Source organism: Urocitellus parryii, chromosome 13 (assembly GCF_045843805.1).
Source record: "Urocitellus parryii isolate mUroPar1 chromosome 13, mUroPar1.hap1, whole genome shotgun sequence".
Taxonomy (NCBI): domain Eukaryota; kingdom Metazoa; phylum Chordata; class Mammalia; order Rodentia; family Sciuridae; genus Urocitellus; species Urocitellus parryii.
In genome coordinates, this window is record NC_135543.1 from 8,645,175 (window position 1) to 8,671,217 (window position 26,043).

Consider the following 26,043-nt stretch of genomic DNA (forward strand, 5'->3'; position numbering starts at 1 on the left):
GTTTAGGGCTCCCAGATATAATACAGGAGCCCTGAAAATGATAAGTGAATTATAAATGCTGATACCTGAAACCCAGTTCTAGCTGACCATCCTAAGTTTAGATTGATCAAATTCAGCAACTCTATACACAATTTCTATTATTTGTAATTTGTAGAAAAGTTCTTACTGGTCTTTTGTTTTTGATACTGGTGATTGAATCCAGGGGCACTTACCCACTGAGCACATACCCTTTTTTGTATATTATTTAGAGACAGGGTCTCTTTCACTAGGTTTTTAGGACCTCCTTAAGTTGCAGAGGCTGACTTTGAACCTCAATCTTCCTGCCTTAGCCTTACTGAGCCACTGGGATTACAGGTGTGTGCCACCATGCCCTTCATTGCTTACTGGTCTTCTAAATCATAGGTTCTTATAATTTTTTTATTGATGTTTGTAGGGAAGTTCAACTCTCAAATATTGGAGATATATATATATATATATATATATATATATATATATATATATATAACTATATATTTAACTATAATGTATATTTATATACATTAATAAAATTTTGTTATCAATTGTTTCCATTTTTTCTTTACTTAAATCTATTATGAATCAATTATATTAATATAAAATCTCCTGTTTCAATTACTTTTCTGACAATTTACATATTTCATATCATGTTTGACAAAACCCAAAATTTTCATATTTGTGCTTTACATTGCAGTTTTTATATGTATAAAATATCTCTATTTCTATAATAGTAATACTGCAGAGAAAAACAACCTTTTTCACTTTAAGAGAAATCAGCATTCCTTTCTTTTGATATATTGTTCATAGATTGTCTTCTCTCCAATCATGACTTTTTAGGGCTTGAACTGGTTCTGTCAGGCTGGCATAAGCCTGGTCATGTCAGTCATACCTGGACCTCCTCTGTCTCCAAGTCCAGTGGTCCAAGAGACTTAGGTGTAACCATGCAACTAGATCTTTCTAGAAATAGCAGCCAAGCTGTAGTTACTAGATAAAGACTTGGAGTGATTTCCTGGGCAGCATCTCCCACTCCAAACATCTATTTCTCTACTGGAGAACAGTTTTGAGGCTTTCTAGGTTTTGCATAATTTTCTGAATTATTATGCAGCTTTCTTGCATTTCTCAATGAACGGAGATCAAGAATGAAGAAGCAATCTGAAATAGTTTCCTTGATGTTCTCTCTTAGTCTATTGAAGATGCTATAGACTGGGAAACTGAAAAGCAACACAAATTTATTTCTCACACATCCCGAGACTGGAAATTCAAGATTAAGATACCAGTGAAGTCAGTGTCTGCTGGGATACCTCCTGGGTTACACATTTCCGTCTTGGTGGAAGCAGCTGGAGAGCTCTTTTGGGCCTCTTCTATGAGGGCATCCATCCTGTTCTTAAGGGCTCTTCCCTCATGACCTAAGCATGTACCAAAACTCCATCTCCTAAAATCATCACATCAGGGGTTACAGTTACAACATATGGATTTATGGGGACACAAATAGTAAGTCCATAGTGGTCTCCCCAGCCCACCATTGCTTCTGACCCTGTCCTCTTGATGTCCAATCACCAGTCCTATCTATACATCCTTTGCTTAAGAGGGGTTTGCATAGCCATCTCACACAGCCTGTTCAATTCAATTCAGTCACATTGTTACTAAATTTAGCAGACTTTCTTTGGGTTCCTTAAAATGCAGAATATAACAAATTTTACTGGCTTCCAATGAATATGGAGAATTTCCTTTTTTAAATCTTTTGAATATTTAAATAGGACTTCACAAGGCAGAACGAGGGAATGATTTATGGCCTTTCCATTTGGCTAAAAGTTTTGCAGTTTTTATCATAGTCACTTTGGTTGTAAACCTCTTCAAATCCTTTGTGGAATAAACAACTCAGACCCAACTAAATATCATCTCTCACAAGAACTGTAATGAAATTGACATTTTTTAAAAAAATAATTTCAAGGGAAGAAATTGATACACAATAATATTAACAGGTCTATCTATAATCAACTTGAGCAAGAAGGAGGTGATTGAGTGTTAAGCAAGGCTTATACAAAACACATTCTTAGTATTTGGGACACAAGACAATTGAAACAATTTTTATAATTTAAAAATAACAAAGAACTCTATTATTTTTATAAAACTGGGATGCAGATAATCTTAACTGTGTATATATGTGTGTGTGTTTGTGTGTGTGTGTGTATATATATATATATATATATATATATATATATATATATATAAACATATGTCTCTTTTATCTTTATGTGTGTGTGCACGCACATGTGCCTGGGTGTATGTATATTGGTACATACTTGAGATTATCTATAATAAGATGGTTAATTGGTTTCTTATCCTCTTCACTGCTAATCTCCAAGTTTCAAGATGAGTTCAACCAAAGAAAATGAAGATCCACTTTTTCCTTTGGCTGGACAAACATACCCAAAGAGTCCAAAATAATGCCCAGTCAGATATTTTAAAGAAAAAATTTCTAACATGCAAAAAGAATAGATATTTCTATTATGAATCCCAGGTATTCACAAGCTATTTAAGAAATAAAAAGTAAATAATAGTACAGTGAAATTATCTGTGTTCCCCATTCTTATTCCCCCATCAGAGTGCTAGTGACAACCATTATCCTGGAGTTAGAATCTGTCTTTTGTACACATGTTGCTATACTTTTACCACCTAGGCAACTTATCAGGTAGGAGTTCATCACAATAAACACAGAGTCTGTTCTTGCCAGGTTAAAAAGAGGATTTATTAGTATTCGGTAAACTGCTTTCAAAACAGGAAGCACTGAAGGACCGGCTTGAGCCAGCTACCACGCTGCCTATGCAGCCTCTGGGTTATCTGCTATTGTGCCGCCAGCACATGCTGACACAGGAACTGCCACCACTACAGTGAGTCAGAGAACTGCAAATTACTCACTTGGAAAAACAACTATATGTAGCTGCCTCATTAGGAAATTTTGGCCACCACTGCAGATTGCAAGTCTGCCGGTTAGAAAAATGCACACCTAGCACTCAGCCTGTCTGCTCAGGCTCAAGCTTCTGTGTTAAGGCAGAGTCTCATCAAGGTGCACACAAGTGGAAAATCCTGTCTCATCTGGATTCTAGCTTAGAAAGTAAGATAAGGGGTTAAAATCCAAAACACGTAAGGGAATTCTACAACAAACAACAGACCAAAAGAAGTAAGCCAACTCAAAAATGGGCAAAGTATTTAAGCAGACATTACTCCCAAATCATAAAAAAAAAAAGTGTTTAGTTATGTGAAAAGGAGCACAAAGCCATTATCATCAGGAAAACACAAATCCAAACCACTGTGAAATGTCATCTCACATCTTTTAGGTTGATTGTTATCAACTGCAAAAAAGAGAAGTGTCAGTGAACACATGGAAAACTTGAGCCCCTGAACACCATTGGTGGAAATGTAAAACGGTGCAACCACTATGCAATCAGAGGAATTGGGACCAGTGTGAGGAAGGGAAACCCACACGCCTACATTCACTGCAGCAGTGCCCATCCATCACAGAAAAACATGGCATGTCTAGTGCTGTTGTTTGGTCTGGAATGTCCCCCAAAGCCCAGGCGTTAAAGGCTTGGTCCTGGCCTATTGCACACTTGGAGGGTGGTGGAACCTTTAGAAGGTGGCGCTTAGTTGAAGGATATCAAGTCACAGGGAGAGTGCCCCGTGAAGCAGATGTTGGGTCCTGTGCCCTTCTTCCCTCTTTGCTTTCTGGAGGCCAGGACATGAGCAGCTTCCTCTGCCATGTGCTTCTGCCATGAGGTACTGGCTAGCCACAGGCCCCAAAGCAACAGGGCCAACCAGGCATGGGCTGAAACCTCCGGACCTGTGAGCCCAAAGAACCTTTCCTCTTTAGAAGTTGATTGTCTCAGGTAGTTTTACCACAGTGATTATTGGTGGACTAACACATACGTACAATGGAGTTTTACTTGATCTTGATAAAGAAGTTCTTCCACATGTGACAACATGGGTGAACCTGGAGAACATTATGCTGATGAGCCAATCACAGAAAACCTGACACTGGATGAATGCCACAGATGTGCAGTGTTTAAAATAGTCCAACTCATAGAAGCAGAGAGTAGAATGGTGGTTAGCAGTTGTTAGAGGGGGAGGGGAAGTAGGAAGTTGATGGATGGGTATACAGTTAGTCACATGAGATGAGTAACTTCTGGAGATCCTCGTACAGCACAATGCCTACAGTTAATAATGCTACCTTGTGCACTTAAAATCTGTTGAGGGAGTAGCTTGCATGTTCAGTGTTCTTACCTTAAAAGGGAAGGGTTTAATGTGAAAAGTATGTTCTTTACTTTCATCATGATAATGGATTCAAGGACATAAACCTACATCCAAACTCATCAAATTGTATACATTAAATAGGTTCTGGTTTAGTACATCAATTATACTGCAATAAAGCTGTTAATTTTTATAATATGATAACTCATTAATAATATAGAATCTGTGCAACTAAAAGTGTAGCTAATTTAGGGATAAATATTTGTAGCAGTGGGGTATAAAACCAAACCTAAAAAGGAGAGTAATAGAAGAAAACTTGTGTTTGTGAAGGTAAAGTTATGACTGAATTTTTCTTATGATCAAAGAAGATATTGAACCATTGCTTGTTCTAAACCCGTAATATTACTGTTCACCAGGAATTCTATGACTAGGGACTTTGTCATTCCTTTGTGCAATCCTGGTATGGTTTGGATTATGAAAGAAGCACATCACATTAGGTAACAAACTGCTTAAGATTCCTTTCTGAGAAAAAGTTCATACATCTTCCAACAGCCCTTTGAAATGTCTTTTGGATAGAAAAGGATTCCCATCTGAAAATGCTTTAACTGTTTTTCTTAGTAATCTGCAAATGTTTTCTCACCTCTTTAAGTGACAGACTATATTCAGAAATAGCTGAAGTAAGGGTAACTTCAAGGGCCTAGAAATTATGCAAAGTTCAGCTCTTTTGTAATAAGTTCTTAATATGATAGTGATATATTGGCAGTCTGGCTCCCAAGCACACATCTGGAGTCTATTTCTAAGGATAAGGACAACATGTCATACACTGCATAAATTTTTAATATGATATAAGTTAGTAATAATATTAAAGGTTTACTCTGTGGTTAGACAATTCACATGACACTGTAAATAATATGATTGAGTGTCTGATACAAATATAGGGGAATTTTCTTGTATATGCTAAGAAGCTCAAATTCTTAGTCCATTTTGTGTGGCTACAACAGGAATATTGAGATTGGGTGATTTAAAAAGAATAGGGATTCATTTTTTAAAGTTCTGGATGTTGGAAAGTCCAAGGTCAAGGGGTGTGCACTGGGTAAGGGCCTTCTTGTTGCATCATCCCATGGCAGAGACAGAAGGTAAGCAAGGACAAGAGTGAAAGAATAGGGGAGATCTGAACTCACTACTACAACCACTCCCTCTCCCTTGATAGCTAAGTCACTTCTGCAATAAGGACATTAATCATTTTATGAAGGCACTGGAGATTGTTCTAACATGTGAACTCTGAGGCATACATTTAAACCATAGTACTCTGTAAATGGTACCTTTCCTACTCATCCAAGTTCTGAACTAGTAAGAATTAGTGTAAGAGTGGACCTAGGACAGTGGAGTGGACCTAGGCAGCGGATGTGGACTCCTCCGCAGTCTGGAATCAGTGCACTGAGAGAACAGCCCATGAGAGATGTGGGTGACAGAGGGAAAGCACTAAGACACCATATTCGACATTCACAGACTTGGAGGGACTAGAAAATTCTGGAAGGAAGGAGAGGCAAAGTGGAAAAGCTCACTTCAAAAACAACAATAGGCAAGTTAAGCTGGGGCAGGAGCGGCAGAGCCACTTAGAGAGCGAGCAGAGCGTAGCTGATCTCAAATCGCTGGCAGAAAACTGTGGTGGGCCTCCGTTTTGGGGAGGCCACGCCTAAGCCCACTTTTCTAGAAGAAATTAAATCTATAGAGCTTCGGCCCACCTACACAGAGAAGTTTACTATTATAGGGAACACCTTTGAGATGGGCCGTCTCCATATCTGTTTAGAGGGATCCCAGATAGCTGACGGTTGCTTACTCTCATTCCTGTTGAGGGGATTGAGGTGGAGTGGAGCAGAGACCAAGTCATTCTCAGGGAGTTCAACCACTAGGGAGAAGCAAGTGTCCCAGCTGCTGGTCTCAGCTGCCAAAGCCTCAGCAGATGACAGAACTTGCCTGGGCCCCAGCAGTATGCTGTGCACCACGGATGCTGGCCCCACTGAGCATACCCGAACAGCTATCCCCACTAGCTATCAGAAGCTGCGTAGGCCCCAGCAGCCCAACAGAGCCAGCCTGCAGATGTGTACACCCACAGAAGCCAAGCACACCCAGACACAAGCCTGCTGAAGTAAGCCCTGCTGACCTGAGCTGCAGGCAGAAGCAGTACCATGCACGCCACAGAGGCATGAGTAAGGACATACCCAAAGACAATGGACACGACAGAGCACTTCCAGGCACAGGTGCACTTTGTATGTGCAACTACCTCACTCCCCCCATATACCACCCAGAAACACTGCCTGCCGCTGGGCCACTGCACCTCTGCCATGCAGCATCATGCTCTGTACACCCTGAAGTCTACACAGGGGAGCTCACACCTGTTTTAATAGCTCTGAGCACAAGAAACTTTTCTGCACGTGGAGACACAAGACTACATCCCCTATTAGGGAGAGACCTGGCTACTAGGTGACAGACAATTAGGGCTTATTTCCTCTTAACCTACCAAAAGCTATTAGGTGCCTGGACACACCGATGACCACAGGGAGCCTCTTAGATTTGCATTAGATGGGAGCTAGTGAGGGTGAGACTCCACATATGAAGAAAATGAGAGGTAGAGCCAAGGGTTGTGGGCATTTGTTAACCCTCCCCAAACCTGATGGGATCCAAATCTGTAGGGTCCCACCAAGAAATCTCTCCACCCAGGTGTGGTGGCACATGCCTGTCATACCTACCAACAGCTCAGGAGGCTAAAGCAGGAGGATCTTGAGTTCAAAGCTACCCTCGGCAAAAGTGAGGAGCTAAGCAACTCAGTGAGACCCTATCTCTAAATAAAATACAAAATAGGAGAGCTGGGGTTGTGGCTCAGTGGCAGAGCACTTGCCTAGCATGTGTGAGGCACTGGGTTTGATCCTTAGCACCACATATAAATAAATTAAAAATAAAGGTTCATCAACAACTAAAAAATATTTTTTAAAAGATACATAATAGGGCTGGGCATGTGGCTCAGTGGTTGAGTGCCCCTGAGTTCAATCCCTGGTATCTACCCTCCCCCAAAAAGAAATCTCTCCATCATGATAGTTCAGAATGGAATAACTTAAACCTCTCTAGCATCAGATTTTGATTTCACAGATGTTATTTTCTGTATTGATATCATAGTTTCTCCCCATGATTGGATACTGCATTCCCTAATTCATTTTTATGGATTTCTTTCAATGTTCTAAAGTGTTGATTGTTTTCTTCTTGCATTATCGGCCCCTGTCTCTAATATCCCCATTTTTTTCTTTTCTTATTTTTCTCTTTTTCATATCATGCCATGTATTATTCTTCAATAGTAATACTATATTATTGCCTAATTTCTCAGCCTATCCTAGAGCATTATTGATTTTTTTCTGCTTTTGGATTAGTGGAATTGTGGAGAATATTTACAGTAAATTTTCTTAAGGTTTATTACTACGTGGCTTCCTTCTGAAAGGTCAGAGTTACTGGTGACTCTTCAAGTAGTCCTGGGGACTGACACAGCATGTGGTCATTTGAGTGGGAGTTTTGACACAGATATACACTCATCCTGGGGCACATAGCAAGGATAAATAAACTCATTAACAATTCTCTTGTTTTAGCGAAGTAGAAAAGATAATCACTCCAGTTGATGTGCCAAAAATCAACATAAAAACACAGGAACTATAATAAGCAAGGTAGTAAGATGCCTCCCAGAGTTCCTAACCCTCCAGTAACTGATACTATAGGCATAAAGTAAAGGAAATGTCAGGGCAAGAAATGAAAAAGTTGAATATTAAAATGACCACTGAACTAGAAAAAAGAGTTAAAGTGTGAACTACGAAAGAAAATGCAGAAAATGAAAAAGCATTTCAGTAAAGAGATGGTTTTTCTGGAAAAAGAACCATATAGAAGTCTTGAAAATGCTAACTCAATTAGATACAAACTCATGATATCCAAATTAAAAGCTTCTTTACAGCAAAGGAAGCAAGGGTGTGAAGAGAGAGATTTTACAGAATGGGAGGTAATCTTGGCCAGCAACTGTTCCAACTGAGGACTAAAGAACACAAACAACTTAACAAAAAAATCAACAAATGAGCAAATAAATAAACATTTCTAAAAAGAAGAAACACACATTACTGACAAACGTAAGAAAAAAAAATAATGTTCAACATTTTTAGCCATTAGGGAAATGAAAATCAAAATTACACTGAGAGTTGATCTCACTCCAGTTAGAATGACAACCATCAAGAATACAAATAATACATTCTGGCAAGGATATGGGGGAAAGGAACACTCATGTATTGTTGGTGGAATTGTCAATGATCACAAACTCTATGAAAATCTGTATGGAGCTTCCTCAAAAGACTAAGAATAGAAACATCATATGACCCAGCTATCTCTCTCCTTGGTATTTACCCAAAAGAATTGGAGTCACATACTGTTGTTATAGTTAAAGCTTCATCCCAGGGCTTCATAAACTGACTTCCAGACCACTTAGGTATAATTGAATCAAGCCTTATTGAAGCCTAACCAATCACAGTTAGCCCAGTCACCCCAGTTACAGAAACAATACCCCATTAGGTAGTTCTATGTTCTTAAAGGTCTCTATAGCAAAAGGAAAAGAACATCTTGCCCCAGTCATGACTCTTCTACTTGGCATGGTTGTTTTACAGGATGAAATCATAAAACAAAACGGAGTCACATTTGCTTCTACTACCACACTGTAGTGCTACATGCATATTTATAGCATGTGCAATTCACAGTAGCCAAGTTACAGAACCAGCCCAAGTGTCCATCAATGGATAGGTAGATTGTGGTATATATACATAATGAAGTGTTACTCAACTATAAAGAAAGAAGAAATTATTTTTTATGCTGGTAGATAGATGGAACAGCAGAGCATCATGCCAAGTGAAATAAGCCAGATTTAGAAAGTCAAGGGTCGAATGTCTTGTCTCATATATGGAAGTTAGAGAGTTAATAAAAAAGGCTGGGGGAGGAATAGAAGGGAAACCAACAGAATAGAGGAGTGAAATGGCAGGGCAGGAAGGAAAAAGGAGGTACTGGGGGATGAAATAGGCTAGATTATATTAAGTGCATGTATGTCACAATATAACCCACTACTAAAAATATCCTTAATGCACCAAATTTTTTTTTAATTAGGTGAGGAAAGAGGCTGTTGGAGAGCAAAGCATCTTTATTATTTATAAACTAAGTTCTACAAGGTAGCATACAGGGTATGTGGCGGGGCAGGGGCACGCTGACTTCAAGACTGATTCTCACTTGAGCTGGGCTCTCTCAGTACTCTGTGATTAAATGAGCAGAGGACGCTCAGATCTCTGTGGTCAGGGTGGCTCCCAGAAAAGAAAGCCAAGGGTTGTGATTTGAACTAAGCACACCCCATTTCTTATTCACACATCTCTAACAAGTACATGACTTCCACTGCCTTTTCTCCTACCTCTGTGGGGAGGGATAGGAACTGGAAGGAGTCCGGTGGGCTTAGTGCCTCTTCTCCTGACTCCAGGCACAGGAGTAAGCGAGCACAAGCCTGCCCAGAGCACTGCTCACTTTCTCAGTCTCTGCTTTCTGTGCTAATCCCACAGTCAATAAGGGTTGAGGCTGTTCTCCTAGAGACATAAAACCCATCTAAGTCAGGGTGCCCGGCTTCAGCCTTGACTGGATCATATCTCCAATGTCAACTCCTCCTCTATGGGTACTTTTGAGACCATGCTCTGGTTACACAGCTGCAGAATTAATCACTCAAGCATGGTGCTGCACAGCAGTGGGTTTTACTGCCCACAGGCTGATGCAGGGTGAATGCCTTGTGGCGCTCTCCCATCTCTGCTGTCTTGGCTGGGGTGAATTGACAGATGGAGGTCACGAGAGAGCTGAGGGGTAATTTGGAAATGTCTTCCCACGTCTGCAGATTGATCCCAGGTGGCTGAATCTGTCAGCAGGGACCTCAACTGTGCTGTGAGCCAGAACACCTACACACTGACTGTGCGGGCCAGGGTTCTTCACGGCTTGCCATGTCAACGCAGGTGGACTTCTTATCTAACGACTCCATGCTGATTTGAAAACGAGTGTCCCAGGAGAACTAGGAGAAGCTGTGTGGCCTTTGCTGACCTAAGCCCAGAAGTTAGGCACTCCACTGCAATCTGTCCTTACAAGCAAGAACTATGTTAAAGAGGACTACACATAAGCCCTGAGTTCATAAAATGAGTATCAAAGACTATCAGTCATAATTTATAACCTCCAGTCTGTTAAATTTTATTTTGTTGCTTAAGAACATAAAATTAATCAGAAGGTCATATTAATAAAGCCCCAAGACAAGTCTACCACCATAGCGGAAAATCGCTTCTTTGTTGCATATCCCACTCAACCTGTGACCAGTTAAGACATTCAACAGAGCACATCACAAGATCTGCAACCTGCAATGAAGTTAGACAGCAAGATATTCAGATAGTAGTTTGACTAGAGATACTCTAATAAAATTTGCAATACTAATGTCCCAAATGTTGATTATAGTTTCTCATTAAAAATATTCCCAGCAAGAAATTAAATGCAAATGCTAAGTGTTCAAGACCAAAGACATTAAAATCCAAAAGAATTAAATCCAAAGTAAAAAATTTATTGCCTTGACAATTAAAAGTTCAAAGAAATTGATTCCTCCTCAGTTATCTTCTGCTCAGATTTAACTTTAAAAAAAAATTCTTAAAATCTTGATGAGCTTGTGGCTTGTGGTTCTTTTGGCAGCTGACAGCTGGGGCATCTCCTGCTGAAATGATTAAGGTTCCTTTAAGCCTCAGAAGCTTGTTAGTTCAGTCCCAAGTCTTCCATCGGCCTCTGCAAAGGTATCATGACTTGAAGTGTCTGGTAGGATAAGGCTGCCCATGCCTTACTCATACAGAAATTTGCTTAGTGGCAACACATATGATTCAGTAAGAGAAAGAGAGTTCCCCAAGCATCGGGAATTTGAGAGACATGCAAATGTTAACTCCCACTCCTTACTCACACACCAATGCACTTTCTGAATTGAGCCATCAAGATGTATATCATGGAGCTAGCCTTCCATAGAGCTCCAGGCAGAACTCCAAAAGAAGATTTTAATGCATTATGATCCACAGTAAGACCAAATCACCTAACCGGTCATACCAGTTAAAAATCACAAGGTAAAAGCATTCCATAAGGACCAGAACTTAAACAGATGTATTAATTTCCATCACTCTTGGATAAAAGTCAAAGCCAGATATCCAGGCCTCCCCAGATATAAAGCTAGAGTTGTTACAAACCAGCTGTCAATTGTGTTAATGACAGTCCCTCTCATAAAGAGAAGAGTGTTTAAACTGTCCCTATGTCCAGGAAAGGTAGAAAACAAAGCAGGATGTGTTCTCTAAAGCAGGTAGTGAGGTCAAATTTCATTTCCATGATGGAGTTTCTGGAGACAGCAAAGACCTTAGCAGGAACTCAATGGCATCAAGGTGTCAGTGAATGGAGAAAATCAATGCTTTCAGCTCTACCACGACAGCCACTAATCTGTGTTAGTGGTTCATGGCATTATCTATTGATAAATTATTTATGACATTAAGATTACCTTATGTCAAAGCATTAATATGTCAAAGGGTAGCATTGGAAATGTATTAGTCTCATATGGGTTGAAATGTGTCTCCCAAAATATATGAAGACCTAATCCCTAGCACCTGTGAAGATGGCCTTATTTGGAAATAGGGTCTTTAGAGAAACAGAGAAGTAGTAAGTTAAAATGAGATTATAGTGGAATCACTAAGTGACTGGTACCCTTACAAGAGGACAAAATCACAGGGATGGACTCAGGAAGAAACCCACATAAAGACAGAGTCAGAAACTGGAGCTATGCTGCTGAAAGCCAAGACTTTGCATTCATAGGCAGCAGTGCCAGAAGCTGGGAAGAGGGCAAGAAGTAGATTCTCCCTCAGATCCCAGAAGGAAGCCATCCTGCGGGAAGCCTGGCATGAGATTCCAGCCTCCAGAACTGTGAGGCAATAAATTTCTGTTCTTTTGACTCAGCTAGTTTGTGGTAACTTGTTGCAATAGCTTTGGGAAACTCATAACACAGTCTGACTGTATTTTTTCAGGTTTGACCACTAACAGGTTTCAAGCCTGCCCCTCCCTGTTTCCTTCTATTGCATAGCTAGGAAAGTAGATAAAGATGCACAGGTATTTCCTCTGCTGTGGATGTAGACTCCAGTCACCCCTCAGCTTGTTGCTTCTCTTGTGCTCCTCGGCAGGTGGACCAGCTCAGGAAGAGAGGCATCCTGTGCAGTGTGCATGTCATATACTTCTCCTGGATGGGATTGCTCTAGAGCCTCCCCAGGGATCAGCTCTCACACGTTCTTGCTGAGCTGAATTCCCATGTCCCAAATCCCTGGTGCTCTTCTGAGAACATTCCTCACCAAATCACTTGCCAAGAATCCCGCCTAGACTCTGCTAGGAACCAAAGCTTGATGTTTGCTCTTCAGTGCGCTATAACTAGACAGAATGTAAATCATTGAAATACAAACATGAGGAAACACAGCACACATATAACAATTTGCACTTGCATCCAGAAAAAAAAAAGTTCTATAAAAACCACATGCTTAACTCATAGCATTAGGACAGAGTGATAAAGGGATATGCATGGTGTAGTGACACGAATCATCAGTTTGACCAAGAAGCCACAAGCATATGTTAGTTTATACTGTTAACATTAATTCACTGTGAAGCTGGGGAAACATCTTTGTGTTTCTAAGAGCTACTCTTGCATTCAATATTTAAGATTATCATCACTGATGATATGCCTCATATGATGAATCACATTTTTAAAGATGTGACTAAGATTCAAATGTTGAACATTTTTATGTATGTGACTAAGATTCAAATGTTGAACAACTTTAAATTTAAGGTACTCTCAAAACTGACTTGCGTTAATGAATTTTTATACTTTTGATCAGTGTGTGCCCTAACACAGCCTTTAGAATTGCTGTTCCCTGTATTTATTTGTAAAACATGTTTTCTTTTTCTTTTTAAAAAATATTTTAAAAAATCTTTTTAGTTGTTGATAGACCTTTATTTATTTGCATGTGGTGCTGAGAATTGAACCCAGTGCCTCATACATGCCAGGCAAGTGCGCTACCACTGAGCCATAGCCTCAGCCCAAACATGTTTTCATTTAAATAATTGAAGCTATTATACAGTAAAAAAATATTGCCTGGTTATAAGATGTGTGGTATTTGGCCTAAGAGAACTGTGGGACGAAGTGTCTGTGGTGACTAAGGCTAGTTGGTCTCTAGGGAGAAAGGTGGTTGGGTGGCAATAAAGCTGACAAGCCTACACAACATCAGGCTACCATGGGCGTCCCTCCAGCAAAAGGTTCCAGGGTGGAAAAGGCCTTCAGAAGCAAGTGTCAACTTTTGCAGATTCAAATACTCAGCTAAAACAACAGAGCCACACAGCTTACAACACAGGGTGTTTCGAATTGGGGAATTTACACTGGATATTGTGTGTTCCTTATGAAAAAATGGAACCCCTTGGAAAGTTCTGGGCAGCTAGGTGAGGACATCTGGTAAGAAGGTGAGTCAGGGCCTGTGCACTTGAGTCTCCTTGTCATGTGTGCCTGCCTGCCAATAGGATACACAGGGAAAAACCCATGTCTGGAAATGGTATAGTGAAATTTAAAGAACACCAAAGACACAGAAACATATAGAGCTTTTTATAATTCAGTCTTGATTCTTTACAGATCACCTGCAGAGACACAGGATCAGAAAGACATCAGACCTAACAATGAAAATGAATGCAAGAAAATAAAGGATATTATGTTTTTATGTATTTAAGGGAGAAAGTGTTGGATAGAAAATTCTGTATGTACACACAAGCAGAAGTCCTTTTCAAATACTGTTATCATAAAATATGATCTTGGCAATGCAAGGTTTCGGAAATGTTTGTATGTAAAGAAGCCATTCATAGACATTCGTGAAGAGAATACTAAAATGATTTGCCATGAGGCAGTAAGATTGGTCAAATTATACCACAAAGTATTTTGGGATCAAAAAAACCCCAATTATTAAAAAATATTAAAGGAAGACTATCTATAAAGTCTTAGTCTAAATTTTCATAAAATATCAGCAGGTTGAGGAAAGTGACCGCAAAGGAGCTATTCAGCCATTCTTACACTTTGTCTCTATCCTGCCAAGCTGCAAAAAATAAGATGGAAAACATCTAGAGAATGGAGGCTAAAATTATCAAGTGTTTTTTTCAAGACTCGTACTTAAATGGTTGTGACCTCTAGCCTGAAAAAAATTCTGAAAAGGTTGACATTTGTAAAGGTATGAAGGAATAAAAAAAGGTACTCATTTTCAGAATACTGAATTAGGAGGTGTTGCTTTACATCTTAAGTAGACTTAAAATGGTGGCATTCGAATCACTACACAGAAGGCCCTTGGCATTTCTGGATTTCTCTTTGTGGTTTAAGTATATGTGATGCATAAAATTTCTCCCCAGGCGAGGTGACGACAGCAGTCCCTCTCTGTTGTTCCACGGAGGCAGTCAAAGCACGCTGCGTCATGCTGACTGTAAAATGCAGTTCAGATTTTGAAACAATACAGGTATTGAAACCCTGCTGTTTGGCCTACTCTCTATGCGCTGATGGTAATAAGAATATTTACAGATGGACACTTCTCTAGCTGTTTGTCTTTTTTAGAGCTGAGCATGTCCTGTCATATGTGTCTTTAATGAGCCCTAAAGCCAGCTTCCCTGCGGCAGCACACTATTCTCCATTCTTCTTCCCAGAGGACAGGTGCGTATCGGATACTATAGCAACCACTGCTCACTGCTTCCTCTCTGACTTTTTAAGGTTAGTCATGTAGGGTTCTTTTGGCAAAAATATTATTCCAGAAGATTTCAGTTCCCAAACCCCTGTCTTGAGGAGCTTGGCTTTTTTTTTTTTTTCATCATAAATTGTTATTCTGGACCAAGTAGGGGGTTTGTTATTGCTACATTCACATGTGTCTGTGGTCCTTCCTGGGAAATACAGATAGATATATGGGTGAAGTGAATTGTTCAAGCCTTGCTCTCTGATACTGAGACACACAGTCTCAGCATAAGTAATCACTTATTCCTAAAAAAATATTGGAACCTAAATGTTGATAAAATATTGGAACCTAAAAGCTGATAAAATCCATCTTCGCTTTCAGGAGGCAGAAATCATCACAAAGTGAAAGGAGTAAACCCAGGCAATCAGGTGCATGATTTCCCTTTCAATGGCTGAACCTAAATGGCTAGTTGGAAGACCTCCTAGATTAATTTTCATTTCAGGAAAGTTTTTGGTGATTTGTTTCCTGAGTCTTAGTTTACTCATCAATAAGGGAAAGTAACGAGTTCAAAACAAATGAAAGGTTAGGAGGGTTAAGTTGTAACATATCACATGATTTATTTGGCCTAATCTCCATCATATGGGTTTAGGCCCCAACTTCCTTAATAAAACTCCTGTGGCACAAGAATTAAAATCAAGAATCAATAAATGGGATGAACTCAAACTAAAATGTTTCTTCTCAGCAAAGGAAACAATCTGTGAGGTGAATAGAGAGCCTGCATATTGGGAGCAACTCTTTACCCCTCACGTATCATATAGAGCACTAATCTCTAGAGTATATAAAGAACTCAAAAAGCTAAACACCACTTGAATCAAATGTATGAAATATGATATGTCAAGAGCTTTGTAATGTTTTGAACAACCAATAAAAAAAGGAAAAAAAAGCTAAACACCAAAAACAACAAAAAAACAACAACACACACACACAAAAGTAATAACCAATCAATAAATGGGTAAAGGACCTGAAGAGACACTTCTTAGAAGATGATGTACAATCAACAAATACATGAAAAAATTTTCATCATTACTAGCAGTTAGAGAAATGCAAATCAAAACCACTCCAAGATTTCATCTCACTCCAGTCAGAATGGCAGCTATTATGAAGACAAAAAACAATAAGTGTTTGTGAGGATGCTGGGAAAAAGGTACACTCATACATTGCTGGTGAAACTGCAAATTGGTGCAGCCAATATGGAAAGCAGTATAGAAATTTCTTGGAAAATTGGGAATGGAACCACCATTTAACCCACCTATGCCTCTCCTCGGTCTATACCCTAAGGACTTAAAACAACATACTACAGGGACACAGCCACATCAATGTTCATAGCAGCACAATTCAAAATAGCTAAACTGTGGAACCAACCTAGATGCCCTTCAGTAGATGAATGGATAAAGAAAATGTGGTATATATACACAATGGAATATTATTTAGCATTAAAGGAATTCCATCCATTTAAGGCATTTGCAGGTAAATGGATGGAACTGGAGAATATAATACTAAGTTATATTAGCCAACCCCCCAAAACCAAATGCTGAATGATTTCTCTGACTTAAGGATTCTGATTCATAATATGCTGCAAGAATGAGGGGAATGGGAGGGTTAAATGAACTCTAGGCAGGGGAAAAGGAAGGGAGGGGAAGAGAGGGGGCATAGGGATAGGAAAGACAGTGGAATGTGATGGTCATCATTACCCTAAGTTCATGTATGAAGACACAAAGGATGTGACTCTACTTTGTGTACAACCAGAGATGTAAAAAATTGTACTCTATATGTGTAATATGAATTGTAATGCATTCTGTTGTCATATATAACAATTTTAAAGATTGTGCTATTTCAAACCAAACATAGCTTGGTAATTATCTCTATAAATAGTACTGTTTTTATCCAGTTTATCAGCATCATTTTTTTCTAAGTAATACCTAAGTGATATTTTGGGCAAAGAATAAGCCAGGAATATATTTAGTAATCTCATTTCTAATACTGGTTATACAAAAGCAGTTCAATTGCTCAAAAAAACCTTCTCAGGATTCTAAGTAAGGATGTTGACCAACCAATTAACTGCAGGAAAAGGATACAATATAACAACAGCATTGAAACAATGATATGGATCACAGTATCACTGTCTCACTGCAAGTGGTTTGGAAAAGAGAGCAGGTGAGCATGTAGATCTTTTTTTCTGTAAGGTTCATAGGTATGTGCACTTTCTGTCTGGAATCAGGAACCACTTACATATACGTAGAACACTGTGGAACTAGGGATTCCAAAGTGGAATTTTAGTTGGGTTTTTAAATATAATATTGCTTACTTACCATATTTCTGCAACAAAATCAGCCCCAACCATAGAACTCTCTGGGGTCTCACTGATACCAAATGTAAGTCCACTGTCTCACTCTAATAAACAATGCTGACAATCAGGCAAACAAAACAGACGAACAAAGGAAGCAAACGCTGGAAATTCTTTGAATCCAAGATTACAAAAGCAATGTTATTTATTAATTAGCATGTTTGAGATCTTGACTAGAGGCTAGTGTCATGCAGGAAATTAAGCACAACAGCTCTGGGAAATTCCAGAACTGATGCAAATTACCCTTCACAGCATGTTATAAAATTGACTTCCTGTTCCTAGTTTTACTATTTTGATTAGAAATTTAAATATATAAAAATTATTTTACTGCACTTACTTAAATGATTTATTTTTCATTTTTTCAAAGGTAACTACAGAAAATTACATTTAACGTTTCATCTAATGTTAAACCATGCTTGTATTTCTGGAAAATATACTTTAGTCATGATGTATTGTCTTTTTGGTACCGTTAGATATGGTTTGCTGGTATTTTAGAGGGAAAGTTTTCTGCTTTTGTTTGTGAAATTTCACATGCATAATTTCCTTTCTCACATATGCCTTTTCTGGTATAGTTCCAGTTGATAGCCGCCTCATTGAATGAGCTGGTGAATGTTCTTCATTTTTCTGCTCTTATAGAGTTTGTAACAATAATTTGCTAGTTAATTGTATGTGTCAACAAGAGTGAGTTAAAGGATACCCAGATAGGTGGTAAAACATTATTTTGGGGAGTATTTTTGAAGGTGTTTCTGGAAGAGCTTAGCATTTTAATCAGGAACTGAATAAGCAGATGGCTTTCTCCAGTGTGGGTGGGCATCACCCCCATACATCTTGAAGAGAACAAAATGATGCAGGGAAGGTGAATTTACTCCCTCTGCTTGAGCCGAGACATACACCTTCTCTTGCCATTGTACCTGCTGCCAGTTCTTGGGTTTTGAAATTCGGACTAGGTCTTAACATCACTGGCTCTCAGTTCTTAGGTGCTTGGACTTGAACTCATTTGTATCATCTGCTTTCCTTGTTCTAGAGCTTACAGGTGGCAGAACATGGGACATATTGGTCATCATAGTAGTGTATGCCAGTTCCCAATAATTAATCTCTTCCTATTGGTTTTATATCTCTTGAATGTCATGTGTGTGTGTGTGTGTACACGTATAGTATATATGTTTTTTTTTCCATAAAGATGGACATCTTAGAAATTAGGTCTAATGTTTTCTTATGAGATAATTTCAACTTTTTGACTCAACTTCTTTAATGCCTATCCAACCTCAAATCTTTTTCATTCTTCAATCAATTTTCATTATATTTTTAGAATTCTGACTTTTAAGTTTTTAATATGCATTTTTATAAAACTGTTCCTCTTTTCAATCTTTGCTGTGCAACAACTAGTGCATACTAGAATTTTAGAAGCACCATTGAACATTATATATTTTTATTGAAAAACATAACCCTGAATCATTTTATTTATTATTCTGTTTTAAAATGTTCTTGTTAGAGTGTACACACTGAAAAGTACACAAACACTAAGAGTCTGATGCATTTCCACAAACCCAGATTGAGAAACAACATTTACCTGTAATCCCTGAATTTCAGTGCTATTGTTCCACTAGTTTTGAGCTTATGCAAATAAAATCATGCCAGTTGTGGTGGCGCACCTCTGTAATCCAAGAGGCTCAGGAGGCTGAGGCAGGAGGAACATAAGTTCAAAGCCAGCTTCAGCAAAAGTGAGGCACTAAGCTACTCAGTGAGACCCTGTCTCCAAATAAAATACAAAATAGGGGTGGGGATGTGGCTCAGTGGTCAAGTGCCCCTGAGTTCAATCCCTTGGACCCAAAACAAATAGATAAAAATAAAAAAATAAAATCATAATAAAATGGCTTTTCTTGTTTGACATTTATTATATGTATCGTTGTAAGTTCCCTATACAAAAGTTCATTTGTTCTTATAGCTATAGGAGAACAACACAATTTATCCATCCTACTATTGGACATTTTAGTTGTTAGTCTTTCACAGAAACAATTCTATTATAGATATCCTCATACACACCTTTTGGTGAAGATGTAAGTCTTAGCCTGCTTCTGTTACTACATCAAAATAATTCAGATTGGGTGACTTACAAATAATTAAAAATAATATTTCTCAGTGCTGGAGGCTGAGAAGTTCATTATCAAGGTGTCGGCAGACTGGGTGTCTTCTCTGCTTTCAAGGTGGCACTTTCTTGCTGTGTGTTCAGATGGCAGAAGTTAGACGCAGAAAAGGGACTAGAATGCTCCTTTTAACCTTTTGTATAAGGACACTAACCCCATTCATGAAGGTTCCACTATCACGAATTTATTACCCCTGTTGGTCCCCATCTCTTATTATTACATAAGCAATAAAAATTCAACATATAAATTTTGATATTTTGATATTTAGACCATAGCAATGTGCATGCGAAATATAAAAAGCATATGTATGCATCCATTGTTCATCTGAAAGTCTTTTTCAGAAAAAAAACACTTGTCACAATTATAAAAACTTTTAAATATTAAGGGTATTCATCACTACGTGAGACAGATGAGTAAGTACTAAGAACTTACTTAGTATAAGTTTTACCATATGGAAAGGTAATATATTTTCTGCGCAAGAATCCTAAAGTTTGTTTTGATCATTATCAGATTAATGCAATTTTTTTTACCATTTTCAGATTCCCTAGGTTAGTGATGTGCAATGAAAATATAACACAAGTCACATATGTAATTTCATGTTTTTTATTAGTCAAATTGAAAAAATGTAAAGTTGAAATCAATACAATGTTTTATTAACTCAATAGATGAAAACCCAACATTTTACATTTATAACACATTTCATTACAGACTCTAAAATTTCAAAATACTAATTCTTGATTAGTATTTAGATTTCATAAAATTTACAGTAGAAAATAATATTTAAGGTGCTGGGCACACATCTGTTATCTCAGAAACTGAGAGGCTGAGGCAGGAGCATTACAAATTGCAGGCCAGCCTGGGCAACTTAGTCAATTCCTAATTCAAAAAAGTAAAACAAAATGGGCTGGGGATATGGCTTAGTGGTAGACAACTTGCCTAGTATGGGCAAGGCCTGGAGTTCAATTCCCAGTAATGAGGGAGGAGGAAGTAGATTCACATACCCTAGTTGTTCCAACCACAAAATTATTTCCAATAACTAAATTGTGTCAGTTTACAAGTTTACTAAAATTAAATACTTGGTTACTCTGCCACACTAGCCACATTTAAAGATAGTTAAAGATAGGTATACCATTGGAAGGCATAGGTATAGCTCCAGTGGGTTTTACTGTTTTGAACAGCTTGAATTAAGTTTCAAGAGAAAATATTTTCTTTTACAGGCTGTAGCAGTGAATTTTGAAATAGATGAGAATGCACACACACACACACACACACACACACACACACACACACCTCAGTTTCTCCAGAGATGTCAAATCTTACACTATATATCTAGGTATTTTATCACCTTGTAGAACACTTTCATCACCTCAATAGTCACCTTACTTTCTTCGTGCACTTTTTAATATATATCTATGCATATATACATATTTGAGTTTGTGAGAGGCTGCACTGAATACCATGCTGTATACAATAAGGGGTGAAACTGGATGCTTGTTCTCAGATGCGTGTAACTTATAAACTTCTTGTAATACTGTCTAAGGAGGTTTTTCTGTTTTAATTATGAACGTAGAGTGAATCAGTTGACATCCTAATCTCTTTTTGCTGTTCTCTTAAGTTGCAAGAACTTCAAGGATACTTTGGTACTATAACAATTTCATTTAAGTAATATGTAGTGACAGGTGCAGGAACTGTTATGTAATAGAGTATCGTTCTTATATATCATGCATGTATGGGGAAAAAACTGATAGCAATATAAATAATATTCTATACTAAGTACCTTACTTAATCCCTCAGTCATAAACAGTAAAAAAAAAAAAAATCATCTAAAACAAAAAAAAATCTTAAGCTCAACTTCAGGTTTCCAGGATTCCATGGAAACAAATTTTAAAGAGGGGTTCCTTTAGTTTGCTCAATTGAAGGAGCTTGCGGCTGTATGAGCCCCCGTTCTGCAAACAACGTTTAAGATGTTTCAAATACATCTTAAAAACACACGGACGGATGCACAGCTCGGCAACCCACAGATTTCCACTTTCCACGCACGCAAGGCTAACGCACGATTTCCCACGAATTTTGTCCAAGACCAAAAGCGCAGGTGCGCTCACTGTAGAAAATTTTAAAAATCCAATAAATTCAACTTTGACGGGCATCCCAGGCGTCCATCCCCCAGCGTGCCGGCCCGCACCGTCGGCACAGGGAGCGCCCCCTAGCCGGGTTCCCACGCTTTCGTAAACTGCCGCAGGGCAAATTAACCCGGAGCATGCCCGGAGCATGCCACCGCGCTTGCGCCGTGGAATGCGCATGCGTCGCAGTGCCGCGCATGCTCTGAGGCAGAGGCCTGGGAGAGCTCGGAGGGTAACGGAGCTGAAGCGCCCCGCCTCCGGTGTGAGTGCGGAGCTTTTCTTCCGCACCGCGTCGGCTTGTTTTTTTCCCCCGGCAGACCACTGGTCGTTACCTGCGTTGTCTTCTCTCCCCTGCACGCTGAGCTGCTGCAGCCCACCATGGCGAGCGTGGCGGGCCTGGGGAGCCGGGCGGCGCTGGGTCTCTGCGCCACAGGTAACAAGTGCACTGAGGCCAGGCGCGCGGCCAGGCTGGGCCTGGCGGGCCGGGGTCGCCGCGGGGGCCGACACTGCGGGTGTCTTCCGGGGCTTTGGCACTGGCGTTCTGGAGACTTGGCGCCGGGGGTTGGGAAGATGCGGCTGCTGCTCCTTGGCTTTTTACCGCAGGGGCAGCGCTGACTCGGTTGGTGGGCGATGGGAATGCCGGTGTTCCTGCAGACCTTGCCTGGGCTCGAGGGTCTGCCTTGTCACCTTCCAGGGTGTTTACCACCGGGGTGGGAGAGAGGGCCCAGGACTGACCGTGGTCCGATCGCCAGGATGGTGCGCTGTGAGACGTGACCTGATGGTGTTGGTGAGCCTTTCCCCGGGCGCCCTGGCTCTCGTGGCTCGATGATTCGGCCACCATTAGAACCTGCGATGTGCCAGCCTCCATTCTGTGGGCAATGAGTATCAGAGGGGTAGCTCGGCTTTGGTTTCTTCTCTCTCTCCTTTTTTTAAAAATAGTATTTTCAGTAACATTTGGAGTTTTTAATGAAGAGAGGTGATTGCTTGCAAAAAAGAAAAAAAAAATAAGAGAAGCGAGTTTTGTCTACATCCAGAAGGTAGTGGAAAAAAAAAAAAAAACATACGTAGAAAATGGCACCATGTCATAGGTGGATTAGCCTACATAGCATTTGCTAGTTGCAGGATGATTGCACGCAGAGTAAATGTTTGTTAAATGGATGTAATTCATTTGCATCACTGTAATTCTTCTGCATCACTCAATCCTTGGAATGAATCATTGATCCATGGTAGACCTTAACAAAGAATCAAAATATTTTATAGGTGACTAAACATATGGTAAGAGGCAAATGATAAATCATTGAATTTTGTCTTCTCTTTTTGTTTTGCAGTTATTTTGCTCGATATGGCTTTTTGTAAAAGTGTTGTACAAGATTTAGATGACTCGTGAGTATATATATATTTAAACTGTTATTTTAAGTTTAAAAACTTGAGCTTTTATCTAAATAGTTGCATGTGAATCTTTTCTTTTAATGATAGGGGCAGTAATGACCAGTGTTTATATGTTGCTACTTTTTTTTTCAGGAATTGTTCTAAATACTATATATGTACCCCAAATATTTTTACTAATAGTTAAAAGATCAGAAAACTGGCAAACATCATTTTACCTTGTATTTATTTCTTTGTGCTCTAATCATATAGTGTGGGTACTGGAATTTACTTTCTCCCTTTGGGGGGAGGGGTGTACTGGAGATTGAACTCAGGGACACTGGACCACATCCCCAGCCTTATTTTTTATTTTATTTAGAGACAGGGTCTCACTGAGTTGCTTAGATCCTCGATTTTGTTTAGGCTGGCTTTGAACTCACAATTCTCCTGCTTCAGCCACCTGAGCCTGGAGGTACAGGCATGCACCACCATGCTTAGTGTTTATTTTCATAGTATCAGCCTTAATCACAAGGCCTTGCTTATAGTGGGTGAGCTGTCTAGCTCCAAATAAAAATCCTATGTGTGATTTGGCTTGAGTGAAGGTGACAACAATGCCTTTCCTGCCAAGCCACAGGGGGAAGGTGCCCTCCCCACACCAAATTTAGTTGCACAGTTTATTGCAGTCTCTGGAGGGTCTTGTAATCAAGGATTCAGACCTCCTGGGCCAACCATGTTCATATGTATATGTATGCTCCTAGCCCAGTTCTATGTGGAGACCTCTTTATTTGGAGCTTCATCTGAGGCATTTCTCAGACACTTATGCCAAGACCTCCTCATCAATAGTCACTCATAAAGAGGCAGAACCCTTTTGTTCAGCTCTTCTCAGCAGTGAGATGAATTTCCCTGTCTGCTGCATCAACCTGATTTTCTGTTAGTGCTCTTTCATGTATTAAAATGGTACACTGAGGAGCTGGCACCTCTTATGTCTCTTGGCTCACATTGTGAAAGTAAGTGAATAAAGGCTTGATTATTACTTCCAGTCTAGCTGATTGTCCTAATTTACCTTCTGAAAACCTGATTGCATGACAGAATCAGTGTGGTGTTCAGGCTGATCAGTTGAGCACAATGTTGTTACAGAAGAGCAAAACCTAAGATCCTATGTGTACCAGGCATGCTGATGGATCTTGGGAGTATTTGCAGATTGCTTATAGAAACTTTCTGGTGCTGAGGAAAACAATTAGGTACAAAGAAGTAACCTTATTGAATTTAGTGATACCCAATGGGGTGTGTCATTGCAGTTTTCAGTTTACCCTGGCAGTGCTGACTACCTGAGGAGGAAGGAAGAGTTGTGCTCCTGCTGATCATTCCATTAGCTGTGTAGATGCTTACTGGAAAGGCCCCTACACTGGGGAACATTTCCAAGAGCATAACATGCTTATGAGATAAATGTGGAAACTGGTTCCTCACAGTAGAGTAAGCACATGTGCCATCAGTTGTTTCCTGGATCCGTAAGACAGGGGCCATGAAAATTCTGGTAAGATTCTGGACCAAGCATTGAATGCCATTATTTTGAGAAGGCACCAAAACAGCATTGAAAAGGTGTTCCACTTGTCTCACCATGATCAAAGCTAAAAGTACTTCCCCAGGGACAGATTCCTCAAGCTCATGGGTGAGGGTATTCTTACCAAATAGAGAACACTGGACCCCTTATTCCATTAATAGTGCTCTGGATCCCAACTGGAATTGATGCTTCTCTGGATTTGCCTTAGCCATCCACATTCGTTCCACTGGCTTGAGCCACACTGTAAAGACCCTGACATGACCACATTTGCTTCTTGTTCACATTCTCTCAAGATTACTGTATCTGATGGCTCAGCCTATACTTTGGTGGGACAGATCTTGGGCATACAGTGCACTCTCTATGCTCCAGATCACTCCAATTCATAGGGATGGTTGAACATTTTAATGGACAGCTGATGACAATGTACAACTTTACCCCCGCCTGGACTACACATTTACTGAGTTATTTCAGTGCAGTATCAATTGGGTACTTTTCTCAAACATTAAAACTGAGCCATCAGGAAATGATGGGAACCCTCCTAGAATCCAACCTCTCAGATTAAAAACAACAGATTAAAAACCACCAGTTTGTAAACAGGATTTTCCAAGCATAGCAAACTTAGGCTTTGCTATATTAACTTTTCTCTAGAGGTATAAAATGTAATAAAAGGGTGAAGAACTTAGGTATACAGTGTCATCCCTTGGTATCCATGGGGATAGGTTCTACAACTCCTTGTAGATATGAAAATCTGGATGCTTAGGGACCTTATATAAGTGGTACGGTGCTCTGTGCACATCCACCTGTATAGTTTATATCATCTAAATTATATATAGTATTTAATGTAAATGTCATATAAGTAGTTATTATTTTCTGTTGTCTAGGGTATAATTTCAAGAGAAGAAAACCTTGCAAGCAGCACTCTGTCAGATGATCAAAACTGTCTGAAACAATTTGAGCTTGCTATAGCAAGAACTCAGGGGTACTCAACTACTATTCTGGCATTAGGGTTCTCTCTTCCATCAGACAAACCGTTCTGTAGACTTAAGAGTGTTTAAAAAAAAAAGAAAGAAAGTTAAAGCGAAGAAAACCTGCACATGTTCATTACAGAATTGGAGAGGCAGTTTTCTATCCTGCATCCCACCAAGTATTTTCAGGTCTTAGTTAGTGATCCACAGATGAGGAAAACCAATTACATTTGTATTTCTCCCAGAAAAACCTTAGTTCCACTTTTTTTGTTGTTGTTGAATTCTTTATTCCTCTTCTTTGAGTGGTTCTTTTTAAAAAATCAAAGGATAGGATAAGATGTGGAGGTCACTGAGGAAAAAATTTACACACATTTAAATGT

General features: G+C 39.4%; 1 protein-coding gene across 1 annotated transcript in view; it reads left to right on the forward strand.

The window, feature by feature from the left end:
* The first annotated feature begins 21,991 nt into the window (after positions 1–21,991).
* Tmx3 (thioredoxin related transmembrane protein 3) overlaps positions 21,992–26,043 on the forward strand; it is a 35,988-nt gene continuing 31,936 nt past the window's right edge. The window contains exons 1-2 of the mRNA XM_026388675.2: positions 21,992–22,205; positions 23,101–23,155. Of these exons, the coding sequence (XP_026244460.1) occupies positions 22,151–22,205; positions 23,101–23,155 (110 nt within the window). The 5' untranslated portion in view covers positions 21,992–22,150. The remainder of the gene's footprint in view (positions 22,206–23,100; positions 23,156–26,043) is intronic.